Below are 17,642 nucleotides of genomic sequence, written 5' to 3' on the forward strand. Positions count from 1 at the left end.
ACAGTGGGTTTTTATAATGGGCGTTATTGGGCAATTTTGATTTACGAGTAATAGCCTACATAGGGACAGATTTACTAACAGCTTGCACCAGCACAAACCCTGTTTTGACATTAAAAAACAATGGTCAAAACAATGGTCTAGTTCGCTCTGCTCTCTGTAGATTGTGTTGGTCATTATGGAAATGATCCGGATGCATCTGTGTTCTTTCATTTGCACATGGTCAGTAGATCAAGCATAAAACTTTCTTAGTAATTTAGTTTAGTAAATCTGGCCCATAGTCTGTAGTTACTACTAGTTATCATTACTGTTACGTTTTCTTAACAGATGTGACAAAAGGATGTGTTGTCCTTGACAAATAACACAATCCACAGTTGTAGTCCAAATATAGCAATATCCAAGCAACTTTCTAGGTTAAAACACAGTGACTTCAAAATTCCTGTTTAAAGTTGCAATGAATCGACAGTAGTTACAGACCATTCATTCCATATTGTGACGTACATCAGAGTAAAGCGGATTATTCACACACATGACCAGCGTCGGCCAATAGTGAGCCTATGTTCTGACGTACAAACCAAGTGCTGCGCTGTTACACTACATGAACTCACTCAGAGGCCCACACAGAAGAAAAAGAATAGTTGAATAAAGTCATTATTTTTGTGCACAAAAAGTATTCTCTAGTCACTTGGACTATTTTAACTTTTCTAGGCTGGCAGATGAAATTACATAGCAGCCTATGAAGGAGTGAGACTAGGAGTAATATTTTGAAAATATTATAAGATTTTAAAAATCTTTTAGTGTGGCCCCAGCTTCAGATGATATTCTCAGATACTGCGATTTCATTGTAATCCTTCTCACAACGTCACTAAATTCACCATTAACTACTCACCTGAACAGTTTATGAAGTTGTATATGGTATCATTGTAATCCTTGACTATCAAAACATAGTGGTGGACAGACATCAAATTTCCCATGTTATCATGTTTGGTTCAGGAGATATAATACAAAATACATAATTCAGTTATGGCGGAAAGCAAAATGGCCGCCGAGTCATTTTTGCAATGGCTCCATTTCTGAAAATGTTCAGGGCCGCAAATTGTACATGTGTACCAAGTTTCATGCTTTTATGAAAAAGTGAACATAATTTTCACATCACCTGAACTAATGGGAAAGGAGTTGTAAATGGCAGTGAAGCAATGCAACTGATGCCTTAAGTCACATGACAAAGAAGACATGGCACTATTTTCAGAATTCATTCACACTACATACATTCATACTATAGAACATACTTTTGTAATGGTTGTGAAATTTGTTGTATATATAGCCTAGCTGATGACTGGATAGAAGGTTGCAGTCGATTGTAAGAAAGTGACAGACTAAGGGACCGTTCACTCACACAGAATGAATATTGAATTTCCACTGCACTACTTTTCCATTGTTTTTCAATGTAAACATGGCTCTACCTGTTGTGCTCGCACCTTTTCGCACATGACATTCTCAAATCACGGCGCTCAAGTTAATTTAAGTTCTTCCATTTTTTAAAAAAACGCATCACTAGACCTTGCGCATTTTTCCATTCAACTTAGCTGCGCTTTCATTTCAACTGCAAAAAACGTTCTGTGTAAACCGGCCCTAAATAATTGGAGAATGCACTGTGTCATTTCACCTGAAGAGTTATGAGTTTTGATATTTTGTTTAAAATTGACAGTCATTTTTTAAAAATCAAACGTATGGATGAATCGTTTACAACAACATGCATTTAGAAAATAGATATTGGGAATTTCTGCATGAAACGGATGTTGCGTTAGTTTTTTTCTTCCCTATTGTTATGTAACGTTAGTGAAGCTGCTTCTCAAATAAGAAAAAATAAATTTAGGGTGGGACTTGATTTTGTCTATCGGGAATTGATTGGACGGTTGGGGTTTGCCCTGATGTGAGTGACAGGTTGTCCCGCCCTCACGCCAGTAAACACGTCATCAGAGAAGGGAAGTTATTTTGATTAAATATTATGAGAGCACACAACTTTTAAAAAATATGATGCGCACGGATCATTTATAATAAATACTGCAATATTATATTAAAAAAACAAACAAACAAGAATTATCAATTTTGATTTCATGGTGACTTAATGATCATAAGTCTCTTCAAGTACTGTAAACATAGCCCTTATTATAAACCTAATAGGAAAGTGTGGAGATAACTCAGAGAATTGGCCTACAAATTGACGTCGCAAATAAACGACTCTGTTTAACGCAACATAAGACTTATTAACAGAAGTTTCAAAACCCGTATGTGTGGATCATAGAAGGGTGTGAATTAGTGAAAGTGAAACAACCAAACTGTGCAGAGCTAGAGGACTTCAGGACCAGAACTGAACCACTGTTTTACACTATGACTTCCATAGAGGTTTAAAGCGCTTCTCAACAAATCAGCTTTAATACTCTATTCCTTGTTTTCTTTTCTGACTCTTCAGATTTTCTCACAGAAAAATATGCAACTGACAATAAACTGCAATAGCTGTTTTGTACCGCAGCAATAAAAGCTAAAAATAATTTTATAGATACTGAGAGTTGTTTCACGAACCTGTTCCTCCCTGTGACAGTTCTACAACGCTTGAAAAGCCGCTGAACCGCCGTCTCATGTGATGTACGTCATCACGCAGCGCCAGCAAGCTGTGCTGGATCTCATAAGGATTTACCTGTGTCCTGTCTGCATATTGTTTATGGAAATTGACGAACCACGCCAATGAATTCGTTTATACTGCAAGAACAGACCCCAGATACCGCTATCAATAGTCAAATTAATATTTCACAACATAATCTTACTGCACAAAAGGTTATAAGCATGTGGCTTTTTATTAAGTTTCATTGGCAAAAATATTTATATACAGTATTTATTCATTTGTGCTTTCAGACAGAAATAAACCAAGTTGAAATTGTAATGACCTTTGCACTTAAAACCAACAAACAGTTCTCATAGTTTTCATAGTAATGTGTAACAGACAGAATGAAGCACTGAAAACAGAAAGAAACAACAGAGCTTGTGTGCAGTGCACTTGAAAAAATGAGAAAGGGAAAAACTATTTGAGAAGAATGACTCAATTGTTTACTGGAATATTTTTATCAATGAACCAAAGAAATAAATCTGACACCATTTACAGTTATTTATTTAACATTTGGAAAAAGGATAAGGTAAACATTTGATGTGCTCATTCTCTACACTTTTTAACAGATTCTTCTGTCTCTGTAAACCTGCTTCACTTTTATTCTGATCGGATAAGGTCACATTTTAATAATGGAATAGGAGCTAAATATTCTCTATAAATAAAATATAACTATATATACAAAACTGTATCTTATAAATCTTACAATTACACTATACATAGAAAAAAAGGAATAGAGTAATCATGATTTAAACTATATTAGCTATATGTAAACGTACAAATGAAGAGGTGATTTGTTTTATACCATTACCGCATCTTAACTGTCGTTTTTTACACCTTTGACGCTCTCAGTTGCTTTTAAATAGTGATCAGGCTTTCGTTCTTGAAGCAGTTAATTTAAGGTTGTAGGTTTTTTCCTAACATGTAACGTGTAACAATTATTGTATTAGTTAAAAATACAATATGTTGTAACATACTAAGGAAGATAAACACCATAACCAGAAAACAAGTAATAAAAAAAAAGTGACTGGCTAAGGTTTTTTGTTCTAAAAACAATTATTAACAAATAATAATGCAAGTTCTAAATCCCTGAAAATAAATTCCATATATATATACAGCATACAGAATACAACAATCTAGGATATTTTCAGGGGCTTTTAACACTGTGCATGAAACTCTGCTCGAGTCATCTAATTATCAGCTGACGAAGCTCTTGTTTCCTGGCACACTGCAACATCCTTCCCTTGATATCCTCTGGAGACGCCCTCTTGACATCATGAATTTTCATCTTGTGTCCGACGGAGGCTCTGCCGTTTGAAGGAATCCCTGTTGTTACAAACACAAGAGGGAACGGGAGCTTAAGCAGTGACTGCAATGTTAGAAAGAAATATCTCCACAAAAATAGCTGCACTGTGCAATATGAGTGCACACATGGACCACGTTCACACAATCAATGTTTGGCATTGTGCAACCCTCAATTTGTCCGGTCTCCTGTATATAAAGCATCTCATGGATCCAGCTCTATACAGATTTACCTGCATATACAGAAAATGGCAAACAACGCCACTGAATTATAATTTATAATGCAAGAATAGACCCAGATACTGCTATCAGAAGTAAAAAAAAAAAATCTATATTTTAATAATCTATCTATATCTAGATCTATATCTATTAATTATCTATCTATCTATCTATCTATCTATCTATCTATCTATCTATCTATCTATCTATCTATCTATCTATCTATCTATCTATCTATCTATCTATCTATCTATCTATCTATCCGATAACCAGTCAACTCCTTTCTCTAATTTGAGATATCTTTCACTATGTCATTACTGAAGGTATTAATTCATAGATAATACATATTTAATTAATACAAAAATTATATTAATATTATATTATATATGTTATTGTATTATAATTATATTTTATATATTGTTTACACAACAGACTTCTCTGTTGGAGACACACACACTACTTTAGACTACTGCTACAATTACTAGGCTATTGGCTGTTTTATTAGTACTTATAAAGCACATATTAATGCCATATATTCTACATTCCTTATTTACCAATACCTAAACTTAAAGGACAAATCAAGTGAAAAATGAACCTGGGGTTAATTAACACATGGTTACCGAGTCGATCGTTCCCTGCGATGCGTTTTCATGAAAATCGAATGTATAGAGTTTTATCTTTAAAAACAGATTAGCTCATAACAGTAGTATATGGGGCACAGAGTAAGTAAAAATAAATCGCTAGTTAATACCACTAACAAGGCTCAAAATAGCCTCACACTAACACGGTAACATAATGAGGGTCCTTACATACAAACCGAAGCATTGAGAACTTTGTAAGTGTACAGACAGTTTAATAAGAAGATACTTTATAAAGACAGTACATTACGCGTTGACATGCAGGATCCATCTTGGAAAACAGTCTCGACTAATCGAGCCACGAACGCCGTCGATAGGATAGCTGGTCGATAGGAATTACGTTTGTGAAATCTAATGTAGCACGGCGTTCGTGGCTCGATTAGTCGAGACAGTTTTCCAAGATGGATCCTGCATGTCAACGCGTAATGTACTGTCTTTATAAAGTATCTTCTTATTAAACTGTCTGTACACTTACAAAGTTCTCAATGCTTCGGTTTGTATGTAAGGACCCTCTTTATGTTACCGTGTTAGTGTGAGGCTATTTTGAGCCTTGTTAGTGGTATTAACTAGCGATTTATTTTTACTTACTCTGTGCCCCATATACTACTGTTATGAGCTAATCTGTTTTTAAAGATAAAACTCTTTACATTCGATTTTCATGAAAACGCATCGCAGGGAACGATCGACTCGGTAACCATGTGTTAATTAATCCCAGGTTCATTTTTCACTTGATTTGTCCTTTAACAACTACTTTACTAACTATTAATATGCAGTGACCAGTGTTGTAAAGTAACGCGTTACAGTAAAGTAACTACTTTTTCGGGTAAAAAGTAGTGTAACGCGTTACTACTAAAAATTTGGTAACGAAATGTAGTTCCTTTTTTAATTCGGCGCAACGTTACTTTTCCCATGGATATATTTGACAGCGACACTGCCTCAGCTGTGCGCTTGAGAGAAGAGAACGGTTGAGATCTGAAGAGAACGATTTAGTTTCATATTTATGTTTAAATTAAATAAAATAACAGTTTTGTGTGGAGACATGATTTTGACCACTTTATTAAGTTTGTTTTTGTAGAAAACCTGTATTTAAAGTGAATTTCGTTTTGTATTAATTGTATCTTAATTTTAATAAATGTTTTATCAATCAATTGCCTGAATTTAATAAGAAGTAAATTAAAGAAAACTATTTAGTTTCATATTTATGTTTAAATGAAATAAATAAATAAATAATTTAATCTATGTTGATTATATGAAAAGTGAAAAGCATGAGTAAGATCATAATTTTGTGCAATATATCGGGAGATAAATGGAGTGGGCAGACATGATTTAGACCACTTTATTAAGTTTGTTTTTGTAGAAAGACTTTCTTTAAAACGAATTTCGTTGAGTATTAATTGTATCTTAATTTTAATCAATGTTTTACCAACCAATTAATTGCCTGAATTTAATAAATAAGTAAATATGGCATGCAAAATAATCATGACGGCACCAGCGCGTGAACTGGAGCTCGTCTCCATACTGTAAATGAACCGAAACTCAGATAAGCTATACTTGTCTCACAGACCTGAGAAATATATAGAAAGCTTGAATATGTGTACTTTTAAACAAAATATATTTTTTTCTCTCAAAATCTCTTTTTTTCTCCTACTCCCTTAGAGTGAGTCGTATGTCTGAAATCTAAGCTTATGTCTTCTATATCATTTTGTCCTATGCTATCAAGACGCGATTCGCACCGGTGTTAGAGAGCAGGAGCGCTTTATTGGCTGTTGCCGAAATTTAAAGTTCGGTGGATAGGGGGAGCGGAGCGGAGAGAAGTGGTGCTGGCGCGCTGCTCATCGTGGAGTGTCGCACTCTACCCCCATGATACTTTTTTACGTTAAAAGTAACGTAATAGTAACGAGTAACGTAAAAAGTTACTTTCCAAATGGGGTAACTATGTAAAGTAACGGATTACTTTTTGAAAAAGTAACGAGTAACGAGCAAACACTACTTTTTAAAAGTAACTTCCCCAACACTGGCAGTGACTTAGGACTTTGAGGCAAAAGTCATAGGTATTCATGAATATGTGTTCCCCAAACTAAAGTGTGACCAAAATTTGTTTTAAAAAATCTTTGCATAAATCTCCAAAATATCACTATAAAAGCACAGTAAAGTAGTTCATAATGACAAATCTTCATTATTTTGGGGTGAGCTATTCTTATAGCACCAATTATGGAAGTACTACTGAACACGAGAGAATATTTCCATCATTCACTGATTGCTGAGTCTAAGGTCAAGTATACCACTAATGGGTGTACCTATTCTCGATGCGAGGTTTGATGATGGGCTTGTAGAGCTCAGGTATCTTTCTCTCCAGCATTGGCCTCAGATTCTCTCGCAGTTTGTTGTAGTTTTTCTTCATCTCCTGCTGGTACTCCTTCTGATCAGGAGTGATGAGTTGCTTGTTCTTCTCAACAGCCTCTCCACACCTGCAGATATGCAATCACAACAGCATTAGCAACACAACAAGCACAGCCGAGCACCAGACAATGAATAATTGGTGCAATTATCTGCATTTGGACAGAAATAAACAAATGAGTTTGATAAGAAAACTCAACAATTAAGTTTTATTCCCCAAAAACTTGCTCAACAACAAAGTCACAAAGGGAACGCTGAGGGAAATGTGCTCGATCTACTTTTAAAATTGATTTTAAATGGCTCTATACCTTTCAAAATATATCTTAAACGGTCTAGTTATAGAATTAAAAGGCTATAACGTCTTGGCATAAATAACAGTAACTTGGCTAGAGAAGGTTTGTGCTAGCTTGGATGGATTATGGAGAAAAATAAACATATTTTAAATTACAGTAAATATTTGTCTGCACGCTGGCAGCAATCAAGGCCCAGAATTCCGTCTGTAAAAAGTAATATTTCCATAAAAACTGTATACATCTTGGGAAAGAATCACTGTACTCAAAATCTTAATTCGTTTCGAGTCTTGGTTTAAACATTATGATGATTATGCAAAACAAATGCAGCTGGGTGACATTAAGACGGGGTTTCTCCGCTTGCAGAAAAGCCCCTCGGGTGTCTTTCACCCACGTATTTCAGTGAACTTTCAAATAAAGAACTTTAAACAAACCAATCAGCATAAAATAACGACACTTTCATATTTGCTTTGATCCTACGATAGAAAACTTGCTTCATTCGATCATACTTCACTGAAAAGTTTATGTGCATATCTCTTTTTCCACTGGAAACGGCAACTCACCGCAGTATGAACTCTTTGAAACACAAACGAAGTTTGTTGTGATGACGGAAGAGCTTGGGGTCTGCTGGGATTTCATTCAAGAAGACCTGGGCCACCTCCAATGGACCCTGCAGAGACACACAAGAGTGAGAAAAGGAAAGAAAAGCCCCCCCCCTCACTCCCACAGCACTAACGGAGAAAATGAATGCTTCATCCATTGGAGGCCACAAGGTAAAGTCAACACATAAGGGAAAGATCATGAATAAGTCTTTGTGTGAGTGATGTCACCGTGGAGCCAGGAGCAGAGGCATTGCCGCGCTCTTTGTATGTTGTTTCTCCAGAGGGCATTTATCACGTAACCGCAGCCATATGCACAGGATTTAGATATGTTTTAAACTTGATTGGTGTTGTAAACTGTCACTTTGGAGCTTCAGACATCACTATAAATACAGAGACGCCGGGAGCATCATTATGAATGCTTGCAACCCTAAAATTTACATTACTCTTCTATACTGTACTCACATTACCTAAAGTATTCAAAAACCACATCAGCAGTAGAAGAGGCATGGAAGGAGTCTGAGTGACTGGAAAAGTGACTGAGCCAGTGTTTATGTCAAGGGATCAAAGTTTGGTTGGTTGGTTAGCATGGGTTCATTAGCCTCTGCTGGTACATGCAGTAACTACATCATCTGAACGCAAAAAGTATCTTTCCCCATTGATGGTTATTTAAAATCAGCAAAATAATTTTTCAAAATAATTTACTTTTTTTATTTTTTATATCTATTAATAATACATAAGCAGTAAAGGGTGAATTGACAACTAAATGTATTTCCAGTGTGTACACGGCCTATTAACTCCCGAAAAATGCAGGTAGTGACAACCGCACTTACAAAAATTCTACAGTCAGAGAGGGTGTTATTATTTGGAGATACGAGGGTCCGTGGCTCTACCATTGGAGAAAGCGTAATGGCTAACTTTGATCACGTGTGCCTTGATAACCACATTACAGCCTTGAAGTTATTGAATTTCGTTCAGAGTTGTGCGACAGAAATCACAGGCAAAGTGGTACAAGCCTTGACTCATTCCTGTTGCCAGATCAGTGCTAGAAGAACAGTGAACAAGAACAAGCCCATAATAAACCAAAACAATTCCAAATGCTTTATGCTGAAAGTGAGACCAAAATATCGCAGCCCGTACCTGTTCACTTTAATTTTAACTCCGTATACTCAATAATTTAATGAGCCAAGCTTAAACAACAAGCCACATAACACCTATAATAAGTGGACATGGCAATACGTCGATTGTGCTTTAGTTAAAATTGATGAATATAACGAGCCTTTTGTCGCTGTAATATTTTTTTGGTCAGAATAGAGGATACCAAACACACGAGATGGCAGCATGTTGCTTTGGTTACCAGGGTGTCAATCATAACCATTTTGGGAGCGAGTTGTGTCCCGTACACACATGAAATGATAATTTAGGGGACTCACTCTCGCATGTAAATGAGTTTGTCACTCCTGAAACTTTCGAGTGTGTACATGGCCATATATACATTAACGCTAAAAAGTTTGGAATCGGTACTATTTTTTTTTATGTGTTTGAAAGAAGTATTTTAGCTCCCTAAGGCAAAAACAGTAATCTTGTGAAATATTATTAATATTTAAATTAACTGTTTTCTATTTGAATATAGCTTTAAATGTAATTTATACCTCTGATGGTGGTTGGATTTTCAGCATCATTACTCCAGTCTTCAGTGTCACATTATCCTTCAAAAATCATTTGGTGCTCAAGATAATAATATTTCTTATTATTTTCAACGTTGAAAACATTTTTTATATTTTGAGGAATAACCAGGATTATTTAATGAATAGAAAGAACATCATAGAACACCAATTATTAAATAAAAATCCTTTGTAACAATAAAAATTACTTTTTACAGTCACTTTCGCATCCTTGCTATTTTATTAATTATTTTGTAAAAATATATATATATATGCACATTATTTTTTTTATTTTTTTACAAAATAATTAATAAAATAACATAGAATTTTTAATTATTATATAAGATATACTAATATATCATAAATAGATGTTTTACCTGAGCGTTCGTTTTAGAGGGCTTTTTACACATCTCTGAATAGTTACTAGTGAAGGGTACAAGTGTACATTAAAGTTTCAGACCTGATTGACAGTGGCTGTGACGGATCCCTGCAGAACCATCTGAAGCATCACAGCATCTGGCTTCTCTCTGTGCGTGGCTTCAGCCAGCTCTCGAGTCTTCTTTTGCATGTCCTCAATGGCCACCTCGATGGGCGTGAGGTCAAACTGAAAACATAAAAAAAAGAGTTGGGGGATGGATTGAGCAATTAGTCTATCAAATGCTTTTATCAAACTACTAGTGCAGATGAAGCAGACCAGGGTTTCTGTGATTACCTCCTCCTTCTGAATGACGTTGATCCGTGTCTTGATGTAGGGGAAGGCATGCATGGTGGTTAGGATGGTTTTCCTCTTGTATTGCTCATTGAGTTCCCCCCGCGGCCGCCCACTCTTTGTGTACGGCGTAGTGTACATGAAGCGGCGAAGGTTGAAGTTCTTCTCAAAGTTGGTGAGGCGGTCTTTCATTTCATAGTCATCAAAGAAAGGCTCCACAAAGGTAATCTGTACGTATACCTGATGTGATGTATGAAAATCAGCACACTATGTTAGGAAATCTCAATGGCACTTAAAGGATATATAAATCATTAGTTGATTAACATTAGCTGAATGAGGCAATTGAGATTTGACTGTAGAGGCACACGACGGCCTTTCAAGCTAATGAGGGTCAAACTGAAGAGAACTTTTGATTGTAATCGTGTTTACACTGGCACGAAATTTGATGAGACTTACTTTGTTGGGATTCAGCTTGTTTCTGTCTACTGGTGTGGAATCTTTAATCATTTCCAAAACTCCATCTCCAAAACACTCACTGTAGAAGTTCTGGAAAATTAGAAGACAAAGAGTTCACTACTAAGTTGCTCCTGATCAAACGAAATGTGTAAGTTACGAATAATATCAGAGCAAATTTCAGACCATTGCATTACTGCCTAAAAGTATCAAAACCTGTAATTGAAACCTTAAGAAAAACTTCAAACTTCAAATTCATCTTCATCACAAATGCAGTTCAGAACTTCAGAGGGTTCAAGAGAAATTTCACCTCAAGCCGGTGGGATATCTCCGGTAAATGGGTGATTCCTGGCTCTTTGTAGATAAATTCTTGCTCATCCAGGTCTCCAAATTTAGAGCCATAAAATCCTACGCGGAAGTAGGTTCCAAACATCCTCTTGTGACCCTGAACAGTAAAAATAAACATTACGATAAAAGACAGCAGCTGATGCATGTTTTTTTGGTTTAAATTTATATAAAGTCTCCATTGTATGTATGTTTTTCCACTACTTTTTCTGACTTTTTGTCTTCAACACTGATAATAAATATTTTTTGAAGATGTAAATAAAAAAAAAAGATTATTAGAAGTAAAGTTTGCAAGAAATATTAATTCAGTTTTCTTTCTTCAAAATTAAAAGTACACATTCTATATAATGTCTCAAAAGTGCTCATAAAACTAAATGTATAATAACTATTAAATAACAGCTAAAAGTTTTAAATCATTTTGCCTCAAGTATAGCATGTCACAACATATCAACTTCCTCCCAACTGCCCACATACACATAAAACAGTTTTTTTTTTTTTTTTTTGCCTGGCAGACTCATGTAGGAGGACATGACATTTGTATGCTTTACCTTTTGAATGATGCTCTCAAAAGCCCTTTGGAGCTTGTCATGTGTGGAAGCAAGCTTCCGGAAATCTCTGTGGGCCTCCAGTATAGGCACGATTACCTTGTACACCTCATTAACTGCCTCGTACAACCCGCCCTGTAAGTGAACAATGGTAAGCAGTAATGAACAGTATTTTTTTCATTCTTATATCTCATTTCATATTATATCAAGTATGATATATATACACATATATTTAGTATAATATATATTAGTATATATAGTGTACACAGTATAATGTATACAAGTAGTATCATAGTACAGAAATGACACAGAGTATCATAAAAGAGAATGGGCTGCTAATTTGGATTATGTCGTTGGCGCCTTGCTCCACGGATAACTCACATTGCTGAACAGCTCGGCAGCCTGTTCCAGAAGCCCAACTAGGCCACTTTCTGTGAAGTAGCGTCCCGAGCAAACCCCATCCTCGTCTGGAGACAATATGTCGTCTGAGACTGCAGACTCCTCCAGCACATTAGGAGAGATGTTCTGGTGGGGAGAGACAATTATTTACCACAGTCGGACATGGCTCTCATTTAGACCGAGCCGTGTGTGTGAGGGTTCGAAGAGCAGCCGAGACATAATTCACGCCTACTGTTGTTTTTCGGAAAGGGAGCCGATTCAAGCGTTTCCTACTCATGATAATAACTCACTTGAAAGGTGACGCTGCCCACAGGCAAGTATTTGTGATCCTCCAGCATGCTGAGATATTCAGCTACCAGGGCTGCGGCATGGATCAGACACATGGCGGACTCTGTAAAACACTTCCTGCTGTTGTGCTTCTCTGCCATGTTTTGGAGCCAGGTTAGACGGAGGTCTGGAGACGTCTGGTAACCCTTTGCGATTCTGGAGCCAAAGCAAACAGTAGGTTTATTCAAAAAGTAGGTTAATGCTCTGAGGAAATAAATACAATTTTGTTCATAATATCAAAGAAAAGTGTGGACTGGCATATTCACTCAAGTTATTACACATGTGAGGCACACTGCAGGGCTCAAATGTGCCACTCGGTTACCATAGTAAGTCCAAAAATAGTAGACAAACAGTAGAAACCACAGCAAAATGGGAAGCAGAGGGGAAAAAAAACCACAGGACTGGAATCCCTAAGCCAGATGCAGACTTGGTTTTAGCTGCAGAAGAAAATGTGTACCTATACATGAGGTCCATGAGCATCTCCGGATCTTTCTGGAACTCCTTCATCTTGACTGTATCTGAGAGGATACTGTTTAGGTTCCTCAAGAGTTCATCCACCTATGGAGACATAAACCAATAAAGGAATTCATTACAACCGATGATCTATGACAATGATTATTATACTTCTTGATTGGGCTGGATGTCTAAAGGTTTACCTGTGAGGGTAGCTGTGTAGATTGCATTTCCATGTCCTCTTCCGCATATGCTAGGATAGTTCTGAAAGAGCGACGTAGGTACTCCTCATGGATGTCTGAAGACTTGCCAACCAATGAGGCCAAAGACATTGTCACCTGCATTTTGACTCTGGAGAAATTCTGCAAGGGCAAAAAACAAGGGGTTAAGGTTTGGCTAACTATCCTAACACAGCTAGCCCCTGCTGGTCAATGCTGTAACTACAAAGTCTAGCAGCAATTTTTTTTTAAATAAATAATAATAATTTTGTTCTTTAACAGCCGTAGAAACTATAGAAAGACTAATTGACTAACTACTCTGGAAAACTAAATTCAGGCTCAAAACATTCTGTGGTCCCATGAGCAACGACGGCAGCATGCAGTTAAAGAGTTATAAGCCATACAAGCCACAAGGTGAGTCACATTACAAACCTTGATTTGAAAAAAGCATTTGAAAATCTGCCAAAACTTACAAGACTGTGTAAATAACAGCTTTAATGAGGGAATGAACTACAATCGCATTAAGCATTGCTAATGACAGTAAAATAAAAAACGATGGAGATATAGAAATTGATAAAAAGATCAATATATACATAAACAATATATTTTATGTTTATGGCAAAACATTTTATGTTTATTTTGTTTATTGCAATAATATATATATATATATATATATATATATATATATATATATATATACATAAATATTTAAGTAGTTTGAGAGCATAGGGAAACTGACTTGATTACGTAATTTGCATTGCTTCATGGGAGTGGGCGGACGCAAAAGTGTTCATTTGGCGTGATTTGAGTTTCGTTTGTCTGATTGGTGGAGATTTCTTTGCAGAGTCATTAGTAGAATCATCAGTAATGTTTTCACCAGAAATTCAGCTGTTAACGGTTATTTAACAACACGTTAAACTGGAAGATGAAAATGAGCTATTGTGCTAACTCTGGCACATAGTATCAGAGGAAACATTTATGTTTAAAATTGTACATGGTCCTTTCAAAAAAAATTAATAATAATAATGTGTGCTGATGGCTTCAAAAAAAGCACATGCCCACGGTAATGACTGTGCAATGACTGTTGCTCTCTATTGAGATTGATGAGAATGCCAACAGATAGCTTTCTCCATGGCAAAACATTGATTTCTTACAGGATTAGTTTACCCCAAAAATTGTATTCTTTAAAATTGAAGTTGTTATCCACTGGCAATCTCCGCCATGACTTTCAAATCTCATTTGCATTCATGTACATTCAATAATGCCAGGTCTCATATGGTTCTCAACTTAAATGATGGTCTTTTCTTCACGCAAAACTATCATATTACTTTAGAAAATGTGGAATACATGTATGGACCACTTTTACAATATTTATATGTACTTTTTTGCCTTTGTAGCTCGACAGCTCTCTTCCTTTTTCACTTTCATTATATGCAAAAAAGCAGCATGAACATTCTGACTAACATCACCTTTTGTTATCCATAAAAGTCATACAGGTTTGGACAAGCATTTTTGGGTGAACTATCCCTTTCATTTCACGTCTTGTTCCAAAGTATGAATGTCCAAAGCATCATGACAGCAGAGGTCTGATTACTGCCTGAGGTTTCCTATTTAGAAAACAGCCCTTCCCCCAGAAGTTCCTGTCAACCAGAGCTGTGTCATTTATCTGGGTTGGCCCTGCTGAGGTTATTGAAGGTTACATTGTCAGATACAGGTGTTAGGCTGTGAAAGGAAACGCCACACTGCCAGGCGCGGTCGGCCAGTGCTGTCATAGTTTCAGATCATTGATTCCAGGGGAGGCTTGAGCCAGGAACTGAAAATGCTCCATCCATCTTGCTTAGCATCAGGAAACTGCAAAATGATCCCCCATTAACCCCTGTATAATTGCCAATGGATCATTTCAATGGCACCATTATGTTTAATTGAGCGTATGCGTGAGGCATCTCTGTACGTCGCCAATATCGCATCAGGTCAGTTTTGCCGTGAAAAACGACTCGACATCGATACTGCTGAGAAGATTAATTCTGAATTTGTGCTTAGACCTGACTTCACTGTTTTCACAATTTAATCTAACGAGAGAAAAGGCCTTAGGAAACATAAAAACAAAGCAGAGAGGTTGGAAAAGACGGCCTGTCGCACAAAAGGAATCAACATGACTTATTCAAGGTTACACTAATGACAGGAACGACTGCTGGAGCCTTTTACAAAGCAAACAAGCAAACAAACAGACAGACAGGGAGAGAAATCCATCCTTTCCCCATTAAAGATGAATGAGATGGCAAACAACACGGCCATCTGGTAGGGGAGGGCTGAGGGGGTGAGAAATTGAGTAAACAGAGGAAATACTCCAGCCATCAGCCTGGTGCATTCAGAGAGATGGCCGACCAGCAGCGACAGGCTCGTGTTATCAGACGACAGACAGACATGGAGAAGAAAAACATTACAGCGAGCATTGTCAATTTTAGCATTTTAGCGGAGAAAAGACAAGGTTAAAGTGGTTTTCATTTATTTGGCAATAGACCCTACTGAAAAATCCAGCATAAACCAGCATGATTGTTGGTCCAGAGTGGTTTGTGTTGGTTGGAGCTGTTATAGTGTTGGTCTGGCTGGTGGACCACCATAGTCATGCTGTTCTCAAGCAAAACTGAGCTGGTGTAGCTGGTCTACCAGCACTCCCACTTTCCATGCTGGGGACCAGTATGCAAAACATACCTATGAAGGTGACAAGCAATGCTGGATTTTTCAGCAGGGAAGGTATTGAGTTGTCTGATATGCGTTGTCTTACACTAGCAGAGCTGTAGCTGTATCTCATGATCAGGTACAGCGTAGCACAAGCCTGACTCCTGTTGCCGTCCACACAGCTGCTGCAGTAATGAAGAACCTTCTGACACAGGTCTGCACACTGCTCGGCCTCCTCCTCAAACAACAGGTCTCCAAACTGAAAAATATTAGTGTCAGTGATATATTCAATATAACATATATTACATGATCACAGGAAGGGGAGACAGGGGTTGTGAGGGTTCTTTTTATTTTTATTATTATATGCTGTAGTATAATCATATAATTATTATTATTGTTACTTTATACCATGGTCTGTCTGAATACTGTTTTATTGCACACCTTCCAGCCAATCAGAATAGTTTAATGCACAGGTAGTTCCAAATCAGTTGAATCTTGGTTGAATCACCGTTCTATATTAATGCACTGTTTTCATTTTCATTGATTGCTTTCATACTTTATCTCTGTGTCTGATGCAAAGTGGGCAGAATATGTTATCTAACGAGCCATAACTGACGAAAATTACCGCCAATTTTCCCCCTTCCGGTCAAATATTGCGCTGCGAAAATCAATAGCAGCTTTAAGTTGTCAATGTTGACAAATGACCAAGGTATAAGTGGGATAATCAACGGATAGCTGTGCATTAAACGATTTTAATGCATTTCGAGGAGGCAAACACCATGTCGCGCATTAAAATCATTTAATGCCCAGCTAGGGATGGATTATCCCTTACATATCATCCAAAAGACTGGGTGTCCCCAATGTAATCTTTTAAAGGAGAACTCCGGTCAATTTTAACATTGAGCTCATTTTTTTGTAAATTTGGAGTGCTGTCAATACAGAGAACAACGACAAAAATCGGTGTTGCCTACACCGAGTTATTCTATTTTTAAAATTTGCACCCTGTTGACTTCAAGGGGGCAAGTTTTAAACCTGCTTTTAGCCTCTTAACATCCTTGATGTGTCATTACAAGTGCACAGGTCATGTGAGTGATTCCTTCGGAGTGATCACGGGTGAATCTGACTGCAGTAGATGTGAAAGATATGAATAAAAATGATATTTATTTAGCCAGCGCTCATACCTGTATTTACATCCTGTTTTCGGTCGAAGCCCATAGTAATCGATTGTCGAGTTCACGCGCATTGGTTTAGTACCTATGATCATGTGCGTGAACTCGACAATCGATTACTTTGGACTTTGACAGGGTGCAAATTTTAAAAAGAGGATAACTCGGTGTAGACAACACTGATTTTTGTCGTTGTTCTCTGTATTGACAGCACTCCAAATGTACAAAAAAATTAGCTCAATGTTAAAATTGACCAGAGTTCTCCTTTAAGAATCAGCTATTGAAAAATATGGACTGGATCGGATCTATAAGGATTGGTTGACTGCTAAACTGAATATTGAGGAAAGTGCATGACTACCCTCAACATCTTTAGTGCTTACGGACTTTTAATATACTTGTTAAATGTGAGTATGTGTGTATATGTCGAGGTAAATGTTCATTGACATACTCTTTTCATAAATGATGTCAGCCAAGTGGCATCATTGCTCACGTTTCCTGGTTTGACCTCCTATTTTAAATCTCTCTCTCAAATCTCTTTTTTTTTCTTCCTGACAGCATCCAATTATGAAATGAACCCTGT

General features: G+C 36.9%; 2 protein-coding genes across 5 annotated transcripts in view; both read right to left on the bottom strand.

Moving 5' to 3' along the window:
• The window catches only part of aopep (aminopeptidase O (putative)), an 87,039-nt gene extending 84,373 nt beyond the window's left edge, over positions 1–2,666 (bottom strand). Inside the window, exon 1 of one of the 3 annotated variants that reach the window (XM_081349680.1) lies at positions 2,581–2,666. The gene's annotated coding sequence lies outside the window, so the exon portion shown is untranslated. The remainder of the gene's footprint in view (positions 1–2,580) is intronic. The other 2 variants (XM_081349678.1, XM_081349679.1) reach the window with 2 other exon arrangements.
• Positions 2,667–2,821: 155 nt separating this feature from the next.
• The window catches only part of dock8 (dedicator of cytokinesis 8), a 52,178-nt gene continuing 37,357 nt past the window's right edge, over positions 2,822–17,642 (bottom strand). For both annotated transcript variants that reach the window (XM_081349506.1, XM_081349507.1), the window contains 13 exons: positions 16,003–16,155; positions 13,203–13,361; positions 13,004–13,104; positions 12,510–12,702; positions 12,202–12,345; positions 11,824–11,955; positions 11,241–11,375; positions 10,934–11,023; positions 10,481–10,717; positions 10,229–10,372; positions 8,069–8,175; positions 7,116–7,286; positions 2,822–3,985 (listed from right to left, as the gene is read on the bottom strand). In XM_081349506.1, the coding sequence (XP_081205632.1) occupies positions 3,934–3,985; positions 7,116–7,286; positions 8,069–8,175; positions 10,229–10,372; positions 10,481–10,717; positions 10,934–11,023; positions 11,241–11,375; positions 11,824–11,955; positions 12,202–12,345; positions 12,510–12,702; positions 13,004–13,104; positions 13,203–13,361; positions 16,003–16,155 (1,818 nt within the window). In that variant the 3' untranslated portion in view covers positions 2,822–3,933. The remainder of the gene's footprint in view (positions 3,986–7,115; positions 7,287–8,068; positions 8,176–10,228; positions 10,373–10,480; positions 10,718–10,933; positions 11,024–11,240; positions 11,376–11,823; positions 11,956–12,201; positions 12,346–12,509; positions 12,703–13,003; positions 13,105–13,202; positions 13,362–16,002; positions 16,156–17,642) is intronic.

Source organism: Scardinius erythrophthalmus (assembly GCF_964197995.2).
Source record: "Scardinius erythrophthalmus genome assembly, chromosome: 20".
In the NCBI taxonomy this organism is placed as follows: domain Eukaryota; kingdom Metazoa; phylum Chordata; class Actinopteri; order Cypriniformes; family Leuciscidae; genus Scardinius; species Scardinius erythrophthalmus.